Below are 19,554 nucleotides of genomic sequence, written 5' to 3' on the forward strand. Positions count from 1 at the left end.
CTTGGATTACGGGGGGCTCATCCTCCTCGCCGTCCCTGTCTTCCAGCTCAGGGGGCCAAGTACCCTGAGGATAACTGGTCTGCCTGTTAAAGACTGAGGCAAAGAAGGCATTGAGTACCTCAGCCTTTTCCTCATCCTTGGTGACAATGTTACCCCCCGCATCCAATAAAGGATGGAGATTCTCCTTGGCTCTCTTCTTGTCATTAATATATTTGTAAAAACATTTTTTGTTGTCCCTAACGACAGCAGCCAGATTGCATTCTATCTGGGCTTTTGCCTTTCTCATTTCCTCTCTGCACGACCTAACAAGATCCCTGTACTCATTCTTGAGTCGCCTGCCCCTTCTTCCACAAGTGGTAAACTCTCCTTTTTTTCCTGAGTCCCAGCAAGAGCTCCCCATTCAGCCGGGCCGGTCGTCTTCCCTGCCCGTTCTTCTTATGGCGTACAGGGACAGCCTGCTCCTGCGCCTTTAAGACTTCCTTCTTGAAGATCGTCCAGCCTTCCTGGACCCCTTTGCCCTTCAGGACTGTCTCCCAAGGGACTCTCTCAACCAGCGTCCTGAACAGGCCAAAGTCCGCCCTCCGGAAGTCCATGGTTGCGGTTTTGCTGGCCCCCCTCCTTACTTCACCAAGAATCGAGAATTCCACCATTTCATGGTCGCTAAGCCCAAGACGGCCTCCGACCACCACATCTCCCACCAGTCCTTCTCTGTTTGTAAACAGCAGGTCGAGCGAGGCACCTCCCCTGGTAGGCTCACTTACCAGCTGTGTCAGGAAGGTGTCTTCCACACACTCCGGGAACCTCCTAGACTGCTTCCTCTCTGCCGTGTTGGATTTCCAGCAGACGTCCGGGAAGTTGAAGTCCCCCACGAGAACAAGGGCTAGCGACTGAGAGACTTCTGCCAGCCGCTTGTAGAATGCTTCATCCGCCTCTTCATCGTGGTTGGGTGGTCTATAACAGACTCCCAGCAGGATATCTGCCTCGTTGGCCTTCCCCCTCATCCTTACCCATAAACACTCAACCGTATCATCATCACAGTCGTTGAGCTCTAGACAATCGAAACACTCCCTAACATACAGGGCCACCCCACCGCGTCTCCTTCCTCGCCTGTCCCTTCTGAAGAGTCTATAGCCATCCATTGCAGCACTCCAATCATGAGAGTCACCCCACCATGTTTCTGTGATGGCGACTAACTCATAGCTATCCCGCTGCACAATGGCTTCCAGCTCCTCCTGTTTGCTGCCCATGCTGCGTGCATTGGTGCAGATGCACTTGAGCTGGGCTATTGATTTCGCCCCCAGCATCGGCATGCCACCCCTAGGCTCATCTCTAGTGGGCCTGGTTTTATCCCCTTCCCCCTTCAAACCTAGTTTAAAGCCCTCTCAGTGAGCCCTGCCATTTCATGAGCAATGATCCTTTTCCCCCTGTGAGACAGCTGGACTCCATCTGCCACCAGCAGGCCCGGTGCCATGTAAACCTCCCCATGATTAAAAAAGCCAAAATTCCGCCAATGGCACCAGCCCCTGAGCCACGTGTTGATCAGGTGGGTTGTCCTGTTCCTTTCAGTATCCTTCCCTGCCACTGTAGGGATTGAAGAAAACTCTGCCTGTGCTCCTCATCCTTCAACCAGTCGCCCCAGTGCCCTGAAGTCCCTTTTGATCACTGCAGGACTTCTCTCTGCAACCTCATCACTGCCAGCCTGTACAACCAACAGCGGGTAGTAGTCAGAAGGCCGTACCAGACCAGGGAGTTTCCTAATAATGTCTCTGACCCAGGCCCCAGGGAGGCAGCAGACTTCCCTGTGGGATGGGTCCGGTTGGCATATAGGGCCCTCTGTTCCCCTCAGAAGGGAATCGCCTATGACAATTACCCTCCTTTTTTTCTCAGCAGAGGCAGTCATAATGCATGGGGCTGACTGCCTCACCCTAGGCAACCTCCTGGATGGACCTTCATCTACATCCTCATTTGCCTGGCCCTCAAGTTCCAGGGCCCCATATCTGTTGTGTAAGGGCAACCGGGAAGGTGAGGGAGGCCGGGCAGGGGTTCACCTGGCACCCCGAGCAGGGACCTGTTTCCATTCCCCCCCTGTCACTTTTGTCCCCTCCTTCTACCTGGTGGCAAGAGGGCAGGGGATCCTCTGCTTCTTGTGGAGCCTCCATCTGCTGCCTTTGCCTCAGGGATGGTAGGGTGTGACTCCACCAATCTATCTCCCTCTCACACTCCCTGATACTCCTTAACCTTTCCACTTCCTCCTTCAGCTCTGCCACCAGGCTGAGCAGATCATCCACCTGGTCACACCACACACAGGTGTTGTCTCTGCTGCCCTCTGGTACAAGTGACAGGCTCAGGCACTCCCTGCAGCCAGAGACCTGGACAGCTGTATGCTTGCATGAGGGCTCCATCTGGGTCACCACATTCCTTCTGGTGATGGCTTTCAGCCGAGTGGAAACCATAGCTGGTCCTCTTCTTGGAAGGCAACGACTACTAGTTGAGTTGGCCTCTAGAGCCAGGCGGGGGACTGCGCACTGCCCGCTCGCCTTCCCTGCACGCCCTGCCTGCGCGAACTGCCGCGCTACACCCTTCTGACGCGCCACATCCTGTTTGCCTGCCCTGTATCGCCGTGCTCCAGGTCGCTCGCGCTCCCTGGGGGCTGCTCTTGTAAGTGAGGGGGTTCGGCCGCCGCCCCTCTTGTCCCCGCCCACGCTGAGTCAGAGCTGCCGCTCGTCAGGAGCTCCCTCCTCCGGCTCGGGGAGGCGGGGGGCTGGGGCACCCTCTCATTCCCTTTACTTTTGCTTTCGCGGTTTTTGCCGCGGTTTTGTCGCTTCAGGAAGGGTCCCCCGGCGCGATCCTCCGCTCCGGAGCCCTTCGCCTCGGTGGCTTCCAACTTAATCCACTCTCCAGTTTTGTGTCTTTCCTTCAACTGCAAATTGTTCAAACAATCTTTTTTGTGTTCTGTACAGCAAAAAATACATTGCTAAGTAATATTTCTTGGTTTGATCTTAAAAATATCTTAGTTAACTCAAAAATAATGGGAGCCAAATATTGATATCTGAAAGTCTTCAACTCTGAAAAAAGCAAAGGTTTTGATCAAAAAAAGTCAAGAGCATAGAGAATTCCACCCACTGATTCTGCTGGTAGAAGTATTTTTTTGTCCTGCTAGGACTGCAAGGTTCAGCACAGTTAAAGCATATTGGATTTTACTCCTTTTTATCCAACATGGAAATTTCTTGAAGGCAAAGAGAGAGAAAAGGGAGAACTTCAGACATCTAAGCAAGGAAAAACTTAAAGCCTCTCCTATCTCACATAAAGCATTCTCACATCCTTCAGCTCTTCATATTAGTTATGTCAGTTAGAAAAAGAAGAAAAAGAAGGTCAAGTCAATCTTCTCCTTTGTGCTGGTTTTGGCTGGGATAGAGTTAATTTTCTTCATAGTAGCTAGTATGGGGCTACATTTTGGATTTGTGCTGAAAACAGTGTTGATAACACAGGGATGTTTTCGTTATGGCTGAGCAGTGCTTACACAGAGTCAAGGCCTTTTCTGCTCCTCACACCGCCCTGCCAGCGAGTAGGTTGGGGGTGCATAAAAAGTTGGGAGGGGACACAGTTGGGACAGCTGACCCCAACTGATCAAAGGGATATTCCATACCATATGACATCATGCTCAGCAATAAAACTGGGGGTGGAGGTTGGTGGGGGGGGCTGCTGCTCGGGGACTGGCTGGGCATGGGTCGGTTGTTGGTGAGCAATTGTTTTCATTTGCATCACTTGTCTTTCTTGGGTTTTATTTCTCTCTCTTTGTTATTTTCCTTTTCATTGCAATAATTATTATTATTATTTTATTTCAATTATTAAACTGTTTTTATCTCAACCCACGAGTTTCTTTCTCACTTTTACCCTTCCAATTCTCTTCCCCCCATCCCGCTGGAGGGGGAGTGAGTGAGCAGCTGTGTGGTGCTTAGTTGCCGGCTGGGGTTAAACCATGACATCCTTCCCTTTCAGTTTCTTTTTCTCTGGTGCAGGTACACTTAAGAAGAAGTAGTATAAGTGTCTTAAAGCACAACAAAAAACCCCAACACCTACAAAGGATCTAAGCGTATAGTCATAGCAACTTTTCAGTTTTAATAGTGAAGGAATGGCAGAATAAAATTTGTGTTATTTTATTAAAATAAACACTAGATGACAGAATAAGTGATAAATATGTTGCTTTAACTCTTGTGCTACTATGTTACTATGTACAGACTTTTGAAATAGCTGCCAAAGACCTATTAGATGCTCTTAAAACTAGAGAAAGTGAGAGCAGTGTCAATATGAGAAAACTGGGCCAGATAACAGAAGGTACTTTCCTGTTCAAAAGGAAATGTAGACAGTAATTTAAAAGAGTAACTCTTACCTCCCCATCTATAATCCCCCTAAATACTGATAGCAGAAGGGGTTGAAACATTTGAGGACCCAAAACAGGGTTTACTTTTAGGACATTTTCCACAACCTTAAGAACAAAAGCAAATTAGACAATTAGTAAAGTACATTTAAAAATCTTAACTGTAGCTTTAAAACTACATATACTGGTCTATATATAAAGTCCTGGTAGGATGTTTACCATTAAATACCAGCAAAACCCAGGAGTGCTGAAAGTATATTCTAGTGAAGTACTCTGCAAACTTGATCTGCATGACAGACCTGATGAAAACCCACCTAGCCAAGCACCTTCTCATCAGCCTCCTCCTGGCTCTGGCAAAGTTGGCCAGCCCCGGCTCTAGGAAAAGCAGCTTGATGAGGTGGGTTGACAGGGAGGAGTGCCAGCAGTTTAAGGCTTATTTCCATAGCTTTGTCCTGTCACTTTTTTGAAGAACCATTGATTAGGACCTACCATCTCTTTGCAGGTAATCAAGTAAGATGTGCTATTCTCAGTACACACACACACCACCCCACCACCCCCTGTTCCCAGTTTTTACATTCTTCTCTGCTCTTTTTTTCTTCCCCCATGAGCTGTTCCCTGAAGTAATTTTTTTTTCTGCGTTCTTCAGGCTTTCTTCTCCCCAGCTGTTTGGGCTCTCTCCTTGTACCAAGATGGAGAGGGGAAGAGGCTGTGAGAATAATGGGCTGATACCTATCCACTCCTATGGGGAGTAAGGACAGAGGCCACACATCTATGCACAGATGTGTATAAAAAAGAAAGAATGGGGCAAGTATATAAAGGTACCTCCCTTAAATGCTCTTCTCAGTCTCCACCTACTTTCAGCTCAGGGGGACTTCCTCAAGGAACTATTCTTCTGTGCTCTTGTCCAGTCTCCCCTGAATCCATGTGTATGTAAAAATCCTGCTGCTTGAAGAAAGAGCTTTGCTTTTTTTTTTTTCTTCTTTTTTTGAACCTTGTTCCTACTAGCTTCATTTAATGGCCCCTGTTTCTTGCCTTGAGAGAGATGTTAAGCAGTTGACCCCTTTCACTGCCTCAGTTTTGTAGACCTTTAACATACTGTTATATGGAGGGGAACCATAACTTTTCCTCCACTCATATCTTCTGGGAACTGAAAGTTTTGGCTAACTCATTTGTTCCTTGTACAGAATCTTTTCAAACCTTTAATGGTGTCTCTCAGATAATTAGAAAATCAAGTCACATCAAGCCTCAGCAATCTTGAAATAAATAGTCTTATCAGTCCAAATTAATGTTTTTCAACCTTATCCATTTATTTACTGTTCTAATGTCTATTTTCAATCCAGCCAAAGCTGCTTGTAAGAAAATATTTCAGAGAATGCTCCCAAGTGTTTCTCTTCCCAATATTTATCTTAGGGTTTTTTTGTTTAACAAGTCAGCATAGTGATGCCTGACAAAACATTTTCTTTTTTATAAAAGCACTTACATGGATTATATCTCAGTTATCTCTCTGCAGGTAGGCATACTAGGAAGGTGTTCAAAGTATACTGGACAAACCTTGTAGGTAATGCAAGGTCACACTGGGAGCCAAGTGGATAAATGATACTGTATTAGCAGCATCATTCCATTTTAGGGACCAGATTACAAGCTGCTGTATCAAACATTTGCCCAACTATAGACTCTAAATAATAGTATTGATAGAGATGAATTGACATCTTAAACTACAGAACTAGAGTCCTTAAGCTCCTCACAGCAAGAACTACAAATGGAGAGGACTATCAACTTCTGTTGCTTTCCTTTCCTGGGATTCTGCAAGCAGTTGTGCAACCCAAAGAGGTAGGTGGGCTCTAATTTTTGCCTCTATTACATTTATAATGAACTGAAATCAAGTCCAAGATTTTATAAGCAACAAAGAGTTGCAAGTACAGCCACTGGAAACATAAAAAGTAATACACTACAGTTACTACTCAACTATCTTTAGTGCATACTCCAATTCTATTTCCTCTTGAAATTCTTCTAAAGGCACATTTAAAGTATCATGTTTAATATTTTAAAAGCTTATGAATTGCATAACATCTGTTTCATAATACCATTTGAAGTTTGTGCGAAAATAGTTTTTTAAATACTTTGAAAAGCCTCTAGCAACTCTATTTAAGCAGTTGTTGCCGTTACAACAGCAATTCATGACAAAAGCAAAGCTTGGTTGAACACTGTCATGGTACAAATGCAAGTATGCTACACAAAGGAATGTGATAAAGAGAGTACATACATCCAACATTCAGTAAAGATTGGAAAAGTTTGGCTCTAGACCTATTAAGTTCTAAAGGTCATACAGAAATACAGCAAAAAACCCCAAAAGTGAATCTTGATCCTTTAGTGCTTATTTAATCATAAAATCACCTAAACAGTTTTTATAATAATACACATGTATGCAGACTCATTACTTAACCCTTATCTTGCCAGTTATTCAAATGTGCAGTTACAAAAATTGAACCGTATGATTATTTTTCTTATTGTACTGAATACTGAAAAGGAAAATTAATATATCAAAAAATTAGTAGATATAATAATGTTGTTTCTATGAGCAAAGGAATCAATACTGGCTGATAGGGTACAGACAAAACTCACAATTTGGATGGCTAGATACAGCAATTAGAAAACTACCTACCATTTCACATTTTTATTAGAAACACTCAAAATGAACCTAGATTATTCATACACAAGTATAATTTTGGCTTTTTTAGGGTTAAATAATTTCTTAATGTTGCATTTTCATCCAAACAATGAAAAATATTTTTTCTGAATTCTGAACTAAGCTGTAAACTGAATTAGGAGATCTTCTAAAACTCATTAATTAGATTAATTTTGCCTTTTTATTTTGTAATTAGAAGTGTGAGTATCTTTTATGTTATACTTTGGTACTCTTCTCCATTCCAAAATTCAATTAGAATTGAACAATTCTATAACTTCCATGAGTCCACTGATAGCCAAAGATTAAATCAAGTTACTTTGATCCAAACACAATCCTTGCTTTGTGACTTAATGCTCTCAAGATTTTCTATGAATAGCATCTTCTTTGCAATGCAGTGACTGGTCATGTGGCTGTTGTTTAAGTGTGCTGTTGCCAGGCTGTAGAACAAATTATTTTCATGAGGGTCCAATCCCTCATTAACCTCCTTTCTCTAGTAATCTAGAAAATAATCAAATGGGAAAGATCTCAGGGACTCTTAATCTAAATCCATCTGTACAAACTCAGACTCAAACTAGCTTAGAACTCATTTACCTAAGGACAACACCTTGGAATCACATGAAGTAAAGAAAGGATTGCAGAGAGGGTACAGGAACAGTGTTTTAGGTAATTATCTTTTAGGGTGCTCTATTTGGGGCTATACTAACCTTCTCTTGGGAAAATTAGTATTTTTTTAAAATATATTTGTGTGCACATGTATATATGCACTCTACACATACACACACTTTAAATATGTAGTTTAAAACACCACTGACTCCAATGACAATGTGTGCTAAATAAGCTGTTTTTTTCCTACATGTTCTACATTCATCATACTTGAAAATATTACTCTAACCTGACAAAACACTACCAAGAATACAGATGTCCAGAGATGAATATCTGGGTATTAGCATTATTTTCATTAGACTCTACCTTTAAAACTTGAACTTGACCTTCAGTAGTTATGTCCTTTAAGAGTTCACAAAATGACTGGCATAAGTCAGCAGCAAACATCTGAAATTAAATGCAAAAGAAGCTATTATGCAAACATGTTTTATATCTATGTATATATTTCAAAACTCAACACATTAGGAATTACATATGTCCAAAGATCCAGCTTCTCTTCAAAGATCATATTTGCTACAAGGCTTATCTTTCCTGAACCAATTAAAATCTAATCAAAGTGTTGTTTGTTTGCTTTGGGGGTTTTTGGGTTTTTTTGGGGTTTTTTTGGTTTTTTTAAGTTGCAGGTTTTTTTAAACAACTAATCAGTAAGTTTTCTAATTAAGAAGGTTTGAGAACAAGGCATAATATCTCTAGTTCATTTCCTGCTAGAACTTATGATCATAATTTTAACATGGCAGGATAATTAACAGAGTAAGTATTACTACTCTGCATAGGACCTTTTCAGGTACTAAAGTACTAAATCAAGCCACAAAACATTAATTCTAAATAATAATATTTCTCAAATATGATTTGATTGAGTGTCCACCATGTGCCATAAAGAGCTAACATCAGAACAATATGCTTGTATACACATAAATGAGTGTCCTGGTTTCGGCAGGGATAGAGTTAATTTCCTTCTTAGTAGCTGGTATAATGCTGTGTTTTGGATTTAGGATGAGAACAAAGTTGATAACACACTGATGTTTTAGTTGTTGCTAGGTAATGCTTACACTAGCCAAGGACTTTTCAGCTTCCCATGCCCTACCGACTGAGAAGGCTGCAGGTGCACAAGAAGCTAGGAGGGGGGCACAGCCAAACTGGCCAAAGAAACATTCCATACCATGTGACGTCATGCTCAGTACATAAACTGGGGAAAGCTGGCCAGGGTGGGCCGCTGCTCAGGGACTGGCTGGGCATCGGTCGGCGGGTGGTGAGCAATTGCACTGTGCATCACTTGCTTTGTGTATTATTATTATTACATTATTATTATTATTGCTATTATTATTTTATTTCAATTATTAACCTGTTTTTATCTCAACCCACAAGTTTTTCTCACTTCTACTCTTCCAATTCTCTCCCCCATCCCACCGGGGGCCGGGGGGGGAGGAGTGAGCGAGTGGCTGTGTGGTACTCAGTTGCCGACTGAGGTTAAACCACAACAATGAGTAAGAGTATAAATGTCTGTGTGTACGATGTTTCCCAACATGAGGGGAAAAAAAAAAACAAAACCAAACCAAAAAACAGTTTGCCAGTAGGGAACTAAGGTGCTAATATGAAGCTTTATATAATGGTAACATACCTGTAAAAATTCAGATGATGATAAGAAAATATAAGCATTGACGATCTTAAAGCAATTTTTGAGGTTTTCTGAACTCAGCTCTGGAGAAAAAAGAAAAAAAAATATCACAATTCAGAACGTCATCATCACATTGAAATACAACTAAAATGATTCACTTCTAAAAGTCTTTTTCCTCACGCAGCATTTAAGTGCTAGATGCCTACAAATAGAAAAAAAGTTATCTTTGATTCAGTACCATTCAGGTTCTGTCTCCCTGCTAGAGACAATAACAAAAGAGGGATGATAACAGCTCTCATGTTCTCAAATGGAAGCACAAGAAATCCTATGACCTCAAAAGCCAATGCTAATAAATAAAAAATAAAAAAATCAAGTTTTGGGTGCAATAGTGGGCTAAGAAGATATTAAAGACAGAACAAATGAAACGCATACTTAAGAGACCTGCAATTACTGATGAATGATCTCTCTCACATTTGAGTCAGTAAAAGACTGAAAGAAAGATTGCAGTTCTGCTCTTCTGATCCAGGTGCCACATCAAATGGCATTGAGCTTTTGGACTGAAACACACTGAGCTTTAGGTTCTACCTTGAGTATTTCAGTAAGAAAAGCATATCCATTTAAGAGACAGATACACACGGGAGATGGTATACAGTAGCAGTTTGAAGAAAGAGGAAAAAAAAGACGTCCTCAGGCAGTAGCTGAAACACTGTTTAAAAAAAAAAAAAATCACCCCAGAACAACTATAAACACAATTAATAGCAAAACTAAAGGTTTCAAAGTTTCACATGGAGTTTGATACTAGCGTGCAGAAAGCAAACAGCCCTCGTTGTCTGAAAACAAAACAGAATACCAAAAAATGTCAAAAAGCTTGCTAAATGTTCTTAAAACCAGGTTGGGAGACAGACTACTCTTGGTAAAGTAAGTGGACTTCTGCTCTACCACCTTTAATTAATATTCCAATAAAATAATCATGGAGAGCCATCAGGAAAATATTTTAATATAAATATAAACCTCTGTAAGGCCTTTGACATGGTCCCCCACAACATCCTTCTCTCTAAACTGGAGAGGTATGGATTTGATGGGTGGACTGTCCGGTGGGTGAGGAATTGGTTAGATGGTCGCATCCAGAGGGTAGTGGTCAACGGCTCAATGTCCAGATGGAGGTTGGTGACGAGTGGCGTCCCGCAGGGGTCCGTATTGGGACCGGTACTGTTTAATATCTTCATCAATGACATAGACAGTGGGATCGAGTGCACCCTCAGCAAGTTTGCAGACGACACCAAGCTGAGTGGTGCGGTCGACACGCCAGAGGGACGGGATGCCATCCAGAGGGACCTGGACAAGCTCAAGAAGTGGGCCCGTGTGAACCTCATGAGGTTTAACAAGGCCAAGTGCAAGGTCCTGCACCTGGGTCGGGGCAACCCCTGGTATCAGTACAGGCTGGGGGATGAAGGGATTGAGAGCAGCCCTGCCGAGAAGGACTTGGGGGTACTGGTGGATGAAAAGCTGGACATGAGCCAGCAATGTGCGCTCGCAGCCCAGAAGGCTAACCGTATCCTGGGCTGCATCACAAGAAGCGTGGCCAGCAGGTCGAGGGAGGTGATTCTGCCCCTCTACTCTGCTCTGGTGAGACCCCACCTGGAGTACTGTGTCCAGCTCTGGAGCCCTCAGCATAAGAAAGACATGGACCTGTTGGAGCGGGTCCAGAGGAGGGCCACGAAAATGATCAGGGGGATGGAACACCTCTCCTATGAGGAAAGGCTGAGAGAGTTGGGGTTGTTCAGCCTAGAGAAGAGGCGGCTTTGGGGAGACCTTATTGCAGCCTATCAGTACTTAACGGGGGCTTATAAAAAAGATGGCGGCAAACTTTTTAGCAGGGCCTGTTGCGAAAGGACAAGGGGGAATGGCTTTAAACTAAAGGGGGGTAGCTTTAGACTAAACATAAGGAAGACATTTTTTACGCTGAGGATGGTGAAACACTGGAACAGGTTGCCCAGAGAGGTGGTGGATGCCCCATCCCTGGAAACATTCAAGGTCAGGTTGGACGGGGCTCTGAGCAACCTGATTTAGTTGAAGATGTCCCTGCCCACGGCAGGGGGGTCGGACTAGATGACCTTTAGAGGTCCCTTCCAACCCAAACTATTCTATGATTCTATGATAAGTTTTAAACAAAGTTCATTACTGTTTTCCATTATAACATCTGAAAAGTTCTAGGGAGTTTTAGCAGTTTCTCTTCTTTTCCCTTCCATTAGAAAGAGCATTAATGCTTCTGTTACCTGCCATGGCCATTAGATAGCTTTGAATGCATGACTACTTTCATATCTTAGTGCTTGGACAAGTCATGTCTTGTTATCACTTATTTGGAATATTCACATATCTTGACTTGAAAAGAGATGAATTTTCACCTATCCATCCAATATCCTCATCAAAAGATTCCAATACATCTATATATTACCTTTAGTAGCTTATTACTAGTATTACACTTTCTTCTTGAAGTTACTGCATTCTCCTTAGAGGTCTGCAGCTTTTTTTCTTACTGATACAACCATATTTTAAGTTGCAGATACTGAGGCAGTAGACAAATTGTAAAGAAATGGTCATATAAACATGAAATGCTACCAAGCTTTCCATAACTTTCCATTCTGTGATAACTGATACGAAGGTAATAAAATATGAGTAGCAGAATTGCAATAAGTTATTTTGGGCCAGAAGGAAAAAACAGATAAGATAGATGTCCTGGAAACCACAGAATTTCAGTCACTCACCTGTGCATAAAGCTCAATGTTCAGTAAAAGCATTTTTTCTAAAAAGGTATCACCTTCAACTGATTACCTTTAAAAACCAATAATGCATCAATACTCTTGCTGGGTTTTACTGAATCAAACACATCTTTTTCTGAATTAATTTCTGTCGTGGTTTAATCTCAGTCAGCAACTAAGCACCACGCAGCCGCTCGCTCACTCCCCACAAACCGGTGGGATGGGGGAGAGAATTGGAAGAGCACAAGTGAGAAAAACTCGTGGGTTGAGATAAAAACAGTTTAATAATTGAAATAAAATGATAATAATATGACAATAATAATAATACACAAAACAAGTGATGCACAGTGCAATTGCTCACCACCCACCGACCGATGCCCAGCCAGTCCCCGAGCAGCGGCCCCCCCGGCCAGCTTTCCCCAGTTTATGTACTGAGCATGACGTCACATGGAATGTGGAATGTCCCTTTGACCAGTTTGGCTGTGCCCTCTCCCAGCTTCTTGTGCACCTGGAGCCTTCTCAGTCAGTAGAGCATGGAAAACTAAAAAGTCCTTGACTAGTGTAAGCATTACCTAGCAACAACTAAAACATCCGTGTGTTATCAACTTTGTTCTCATCCTAAATCCAAAACACTGTACCAGCTACTAGGAAGGAAATTAACTCTATCCCTGCCGAAACCAGGACAATATCCACCCCTTATTCTATACCATCTGCGTCATGCTCAAGTCCCATATTTTCCAGTACATTTTCATTAATCACCACCCCCTTTTTTATATATATATATATATACACACACACACACACAGAGATATCACTCCCTTCGTCTGTGGGCCATCCCTCTAAAATGTTCGGTGAGTTCATTTAGTCCATGACTTAGGGCTCCATCTGTCGTACTAATCTTTCAGGGCAGGAAAAATGGAGATGGTATGTGGTGTTGGATTGTTTCATGTTGAAGTCAGTTCTGGTACCATCATCACTGTGCTTTGCTTGGTTTCACTGAAGTTATTCTTCATTAGTCTGGGTGATTCTTATTGTAATAACATTAGTATGGCATATAATATTATTAGTATGATTAGTATATCTGTGTATTATTAGTATAACTATTATAACTATAAGTAGTACTTAACATCACATAATTCCGATCATTGGCTATTCTCACCCAAAATCAAATCCCCTTGAGGTACACATCGGACTTCCCCATCCTTCCGCGTTATCCACCAAGTGCACCCAGGTCCTTGAGCAAAAGCAATCCCACGGATGGGTTTGCCTCTGCCCGAGGCAGGAATAACCCAGACTGTCTTCCCCAGCATATTTTTTATGTGCACTACAGGGACTTTATTCCCATCTACAGTACGTAAAAGTTCTGACTGGGAAGGGCCAGCTCAATTGGCAGATCCCCTCGTGTTGACTAACCAGGTGGCCTTTGCTAAATGCGTATCCCAATTTTTGAACGTCCCGCGACCCATTGCTCTCAGTGTAGTCTTTAACAGTCCATTGTATCGTTCAATTTTCCCAGAGGCTGGTGCATGATAGGGGATGTGATACACCCACTCAATGCCGTGCTCTTTGGCCCAGGTGCCTATGAGGTTGTTTCGGAAATGAGTCCCGTTGTCTGACTCAATTCTTTCTGGGGTGCCATGTCACCATAGGACTTGCTTTTCAAGGCCCAGGATAGTGTTCCGGGCAGTGGCATGGGGCACGGGATATGTTTCCAGCCATCCGGTGGTTGCCTCCACCATTGTAAGCACGTGGCGCTTGCCTTGGCGGGTTTGTGGGAGTGGATATAATCGATCTGCCAGGCCTCCCCATATTTATATTTCAACCATCGTCCTCCATACCAGAGAGGCTTTAACCGCTTGGCTTGCTTGATCGCAGCGCATGTTTCACATTCATGGATAACCTGTGCAATAGTGTCCATGGTCAAGTCCACCCCTCGATCACGAGCCCATCTGTATGTTGCATCTCTTCCTTGGTGACCTGAGGTGTCATGGGCCCACCGAGCTAGAAATAATTCACCCTTATGTTGCCAGTCCAGATCCACCTGAGCCACTTCAGCCTTAGCAGCCTGATCCACCTGCTGGCTGTTTTGATGTTCTTCAGTGGCCCGACTCTTGGGTACGTGAGCATCTACGTGACGGACTTTTACAACCAGGTTCTCCACCCGGGCAGCAATATCTTGCCACAATGCGGCAGCCCAGATGGGTTTGCCTCTGCGCTGCCAGTGGCTCTGCTTCCATTGCTGTGACCACCCCCACAGGGCATTTGCCACCATCCCTGAGTCAGTACAGAGATAGAGCACTGGCCACTTTACTCGGTCAGCAATGTCTAAAGCCAGCTGGATGGCCTTTACTTCTGCAAATTGGCTCGATTCACCTTCTCCTTCAGCAGTTTCTACAACTTGTCGCATAGGACTCCATACAGCAGCTTTCCACCTCCGATGCTTTCCCACAAGACGACAGGACCCATCAGTGAACAGGGCATATTGCTGCTCATTTTCTGGTAGTTCATTATACATTGGGGCCTCCTCAGCACGCGTTACCTCCTCCTCTGGCGATATTCCGAAATCTTTGCCCTCTGGCCAGTCCATGATCACTTCCAGGATTCCTGGGCGACTGGGGTTTCCTATTCGAGCCCGTTGTGTGATCAGTGCGACCCACTTACTCCATGTAGCATCAGTTGCATGATGCGTACAGGGGACCCTCCCTCTGAACATCCAGCCCAGCACCGGCAGTCGGGGTGCCAGGAGGAGCTGTGCTTCAGTGCCGATCACTTCTGAAGCAGCTCAAACCCCTTCATAGGGTGCCAAGATCTCTCTTTCAGTTGGAGTATAGTGGGCCTTGGATCCTCTGTATCCCCGACTCCAAATCCCTAGGGGTCGACCTCGAGTCTCCCCTGGTGCTTTCTGCCAGAGGCTCCAGGTAGGGCCGTTCTCCCCGGCTGCGGTGTAGAGCACATTTTTTACATCTTGCCCTGCCCGGACTGGCCCCAGGGCTACTGCATGAACTAGCTCCTCTTTAATTTCTTCAAAAGCTTGTCATTGCTCAGGGCCCCATTTGAAATCGTTCTTCTTTCGGGTCACTTGATAGAGAGGGTTTACAATCAGACTGTAATTTGGAATATGCATTCTCCAAAAACCCACGACGCCTAAGAAAGCTTGTGTTTCCTTTTTGCTAGTTGGTGGAGACATGGCTGTTATTTTGTTGATCACATCCATTGGGATCTGACGACGTCCATCTTGCCATTTTATTCCTAAAAATTGGATCTCCTGTGCAGGTCCCTTGACCTTACTTTGTTTTATGGCAAACCCGGCCTTCAGCAGGATTTGGACTATTTCCTTCCCTTTTTCAAAAACTTCTCCTGCTGTGTTGCCCCACACGATGATGTCATCAATGTATTGCAGGTGTTCTGGAGCTCCACCCTGTTCTAGTGCAGTCTGGATCAGTCCATGGCAAGTGGTAGGGCTGTGTTTCCACCCCTGGGGCAGTCGGTTCCAGGTGTACTGGATGCCCCTCCAAGTGAAAGCAAACTGTGGCCTGCACTCTGCTGCCAAAGGGATTGAGAAAAACGCATTAGCAATATCAACTGTGGCATACCACTTGGCTGCCTTTGACTCCAGTTCGTATTGAAGTTCTAGCATGTCTGGCACAGCAGCACTCAGCGGTGGCGTGACTTCATTTAGGCCACGATAGTCTACTGTTAGTCTCCACTCTCCATTAGACTTCCGCACTGGCCATATGGGACTGTTAAAGGGTGAGCGTGAGTCTTGCTGATGACTCCTTGGCTCTCCAGTCGACGAATCAGCTCATGAATGGGAATCAAGGAGTCTCGGTTGGTGCGATATTGCCGCCGGTGCACCGTGGTGGTAGCGATTGGCACCTGTTGGTCTTCGACCTTCAGCAACCCCACAACAGAGGGGTCGTCCGAGAGACCAGGCAAGGTGGACAGCTGTTTAATTTCCTCCATCTCCAAGGCAGCTATACCAAAAGCCCACCGGTACCCTTTTGGGTCCTTGAAATACCCTCTCCTGAGGTAGTCTATGCCAAGGATGCACGGAGCCTCTGGGCCAGTCACAATGGGGTGCTTCTGCCACCCATTCCCAGTTAGGCTCACTTCGGCTTCCAATACAGTTAGCTGTTGGGATCCCCCCGTCACCCCAGAAATACAGATGGGTTCTGCCCCTATATAGCTTGATGGCATTAGGGTACACTGTGCACCGGTGTCCACTAGAGCCTTCTACTCCTGTGGGTCTGATGTGCCAGGCCACCGAATCCACACAGTCCAGTAAACTCGGTTGTCCCTTTCCTCCCCCTGGCTGGAGGCAGGGCCCCTCTAGTCCTCATCACAGTACTCGTTTCTCACTTCTTGTACATACGAGTCAGAAGTTTCTTCATTAAGATCAAGAGTAAGATCAGCCCTTCTACTCTGTCTGGGGAACTGCCCGCTGGAAACTGGAGCAGCAATTTTCCTGGAAGAACCTCTTTCTGTGATTGTTTTCCCTTGCAATTCACGTACCCGTGCCCCTAGGGCTGCAGTAGGTTTCCCATCCCACTTCCTCATGTCCTCTCCGTGGTCACGCAGATAAAACCATAGGGTGCCCCGTGGTGTGTACCGTTTATATTCTCTCTCTTGAGCAAAAGAACACTTACTTCTAATAGCCGAGATACTGGTCCGTACAGGTGAGGAGTAGGACCTATCCTCTCTGAGTTGCTGGATCTCCCGGGACAGTTTTTTGGACAGTTTCTCCACAGCCGAGACGAGGGAGGAAGAGAGACTTTCCTCGTATTGCCGGAGCTGACTAGCCAATTCATCCACTGTTTGTTCCTCTCCATCTTTCCAGGTCATCACTGCCAATGAATTGGCGTATGACGATGGTGAGCTCCTTATACACTTCCGCTGCATGGGTCGTGTGCACTTGACTTCGTCTGGATCTTTGGATAGTTGTTCATTGTTCAGGTCATCATAAATCACCTCCAGCACAGCTAATTCCCTCAGAAACTGGATACCCTTCTCCATGGTGGTCCACTTGCTTGGGCGACATATGACATCTTCCTTAAAGGGATACCTTTCCTTCACGCTTGACAAGAGTCGCCTCCAAAGGCTGAGGATACGTGTCCCTTTTCCAATCGCTTTGTCAATGCCCCCTTCCCTAGAAAGGGATCCCAGCTGCTTGGCTTCCCTACCCTCTAATTCCAGGCTACTGGCCCCATTATCCCAGCATCGGAGCAGCCAGGTGACAATATGCTCACCTGGACGGCGGCTGAAATCTTTTCGTATATCTCGCAGCTCACTCAGGGATAGAGATCGGGTGGTCACTGCCTCGTTTATGAGTTCTTCCTCTTCCTCCTCCCCAATCAGCGGCCGGCTTTCCTCCTCGCATTCTCGTGATGGCCCTTCTCTAGGGTCATCTGTCTCGTACACTTCTTCCTCCAGCCCCCTTTTAGAAGAAGCTTCTTGCTCCCTTACTAAACGAGCCGACTTCCGCTTCCAAAATTTCTTCTTGTGTATAGGGGCGACTGATACCGGCACAGGCTGGTTCTTTGGTTCAGCCACAGGGCGTGTCGCTGGGGTCTGAGTGGCTGCAGTGCATGTCACCGGAGTCTGAGTGGCCGCAGGGCCTGTCGCCGGGGTTGGAGTGGCCGCAGTGCATGTCGCCGGGGTTGGAGTGGCCGCAGGGCCTGTCGCCGGGGTTGGAGTGGTTGCAGTGCATGTCGCCGGGGTTGGAGTGGCCGCAGGGCCTGTCGCTGGGGTCGGAGTGGCTGCAGGGCCTGTCACCGGGGTTGGAGTGGCTGCAGTGTATGTCGCCGGGGTCTGAGTGGCCGCAGGGCCTGTCGCCGGAGTCTGAGTAGCTGCAGAGCATGTCACCGGGGTCTGAGTGGCCACAGGGCCTGTTGCCGGGGTCTGAGTGGCCGCAGGGCCTGTTGCCGGAGTCTGAGTAGCTGCAGTGCATGTCGCCGGGGTCTGAGTGGCCACAGAGCCTGTCGCTGGGGTTGGAGTGCCCGCAGTGCGTGTTGCCCGGGTCTGAGTGGCTGCAGGGCCTGTCGCCAGGGTCTGAGTGGCTGCACGGTGTGTCGCTGGGGTCGGAGTGGCCGCAGGGCGTGTTGCCCGGGTCTGAGTGGCCGCAGTGCGTGTCGTTTTACTGTCAGATCCAGAGACCTTCTCTTCCCTTTGAGGGCACTGAATGGTGTTGAACAGGGCTCGGTAGGCATGGGCCAGGCCCCAGCACGTTGCAATGATCTGCATCTCTCTGGAGTTGCCAGGGTGACAGCATACTTTGTCCAAATATTCTACTAACTTTTCAGGATTCTGCACTTGCTCAGGGGTGAAGTTCCAAAACACTGGGGGTGCCCATTGGCCTAGGTACTTGCCCATCTTGTCCCACACACCCTGCCACTCCTACCTATCTAGCCTTGGGGCAGATCTCTGGATGATATTCTTAAATTGCTTACCAACTTTAGACAAAACTGAAGCAATATTCCCAAGAAGTATTAATAGAAGTATCTTAACTGCCCAAGGATGTTCAAAATACTGAAAAGTTATTGTAATGAAGGAGGAAACATCATAGAAGAAGGTAGTGACACTGCCATCCTGTATTTCCTCCGTAAAAAAACTCTCAGAAAAGTTACTGCAATTGCTAGTTGTCTCCACAAAATGGTCTCCGTGGTACAGTAACGGCTTCATTGCGAAGTTTACATACCACACTAACGTCAAGGTCAATGTTCTAAAAACAAACCTCACAAGCGAGACATCACTATTCACTGCAGACCACAGCAAACTGCAAAACCCAACACCAATCTTTAACATGTACAGCAGGAAAAAGAGCGCGATGCAGATTAGACAAATCAATATAGAGAACAGAGAAACCAACATTGTGACCCACAACTATTAACAGATATAAGTTCCTTAATACACTCCGGTTAATCTGTTATTATCTCAAACCCTTCGAGCCCCACGTTGGGCGCCAAAAAGGACTGTCGTGGTTTAATCTCAGTCGGCAACTAAGCACCACGCAGCCGCTCGCTCACTCCCCCCCGACACCGGTGGGATGGGGGAGAGAATTGGAAGAGCACAAGTGAGAAAAAGTCGTGGGTTGAGATAAAAACAGTTTAATAATTGAAATAAAATGATAATAATAATATGACAATAATAATAATACACAAAACAAGTGATGCACAGTACAATTGCTCACCACCCGCCGACTGATGCCCAGCCAGTCCCCGAGCAGCGGCCCCCCCGGCCAGCTTTCCCAGTTTATGTACTGAGCATGACGTCACATGGTATGGAATGTCCCTTTGGCCAGTTTGGCTGTGCCCCCTCCCAGCTTCTTGTGCACCTCCAGCCTTCTCAGTCAGTAGAGCATGGAAAACTAAAAAGTCCTTGACTAGTGTAAGCATTACCTAGCAACAACTAAAACATCGGTGTGTTATCAACTTTGTTCTCATCCTAAATCCAAAAC

The 19,554-nt window shown here is 45.5% G+C and overlaps 1 protein-coding gene across 1 annotated transcript in view; it reads right to left on the reverse strand.

The window, feature by feature from the left end:
* Positions 1 to 19,554, reverse strand: part of LOC143172045 (importin-11-like) — a 206,043-nt gene that overhangs the window by 63,912 nt on the left and 122,577 nt on the right. Inside the window, exons 24-26 of the mRNA XM_076361261.1 lie at positions 9,346 to 9,425; positions 8,034 to 8,114; positions 4,391 to 4,486 (exon numbers count right to left, since the gene is read on the reverse strand). Coding sequence (XP_076217376.1) covers positions 4,391 to 4,486; positions 8,034 to 8,114; positions 9,346 to 9,425 — 257 coding nt within the window. The remainder of the gene's footprint in view (positions 1 to 4,390; positions 4,487 to 8,033; positions 8,115 to 9,345; positions 9,426 to 19,554) is intronic.

The sequence above is a fragment of the Aptenodytes patagonicus genome, chromosome W, assembly GCF_965638725.1.
Source record: "Aptenodytes patagonicus chromosome W, bAptPat1.pri.cur, whole genome shotgun sequence".
NCBI classification, from domain to species: domain Eukaryota; kingdom Metazoa; phylum Chordata; class Aves; order Sphenisciformes; family Spheniscidae; genus Aptenodytes; species Aptenodytes patagonicus.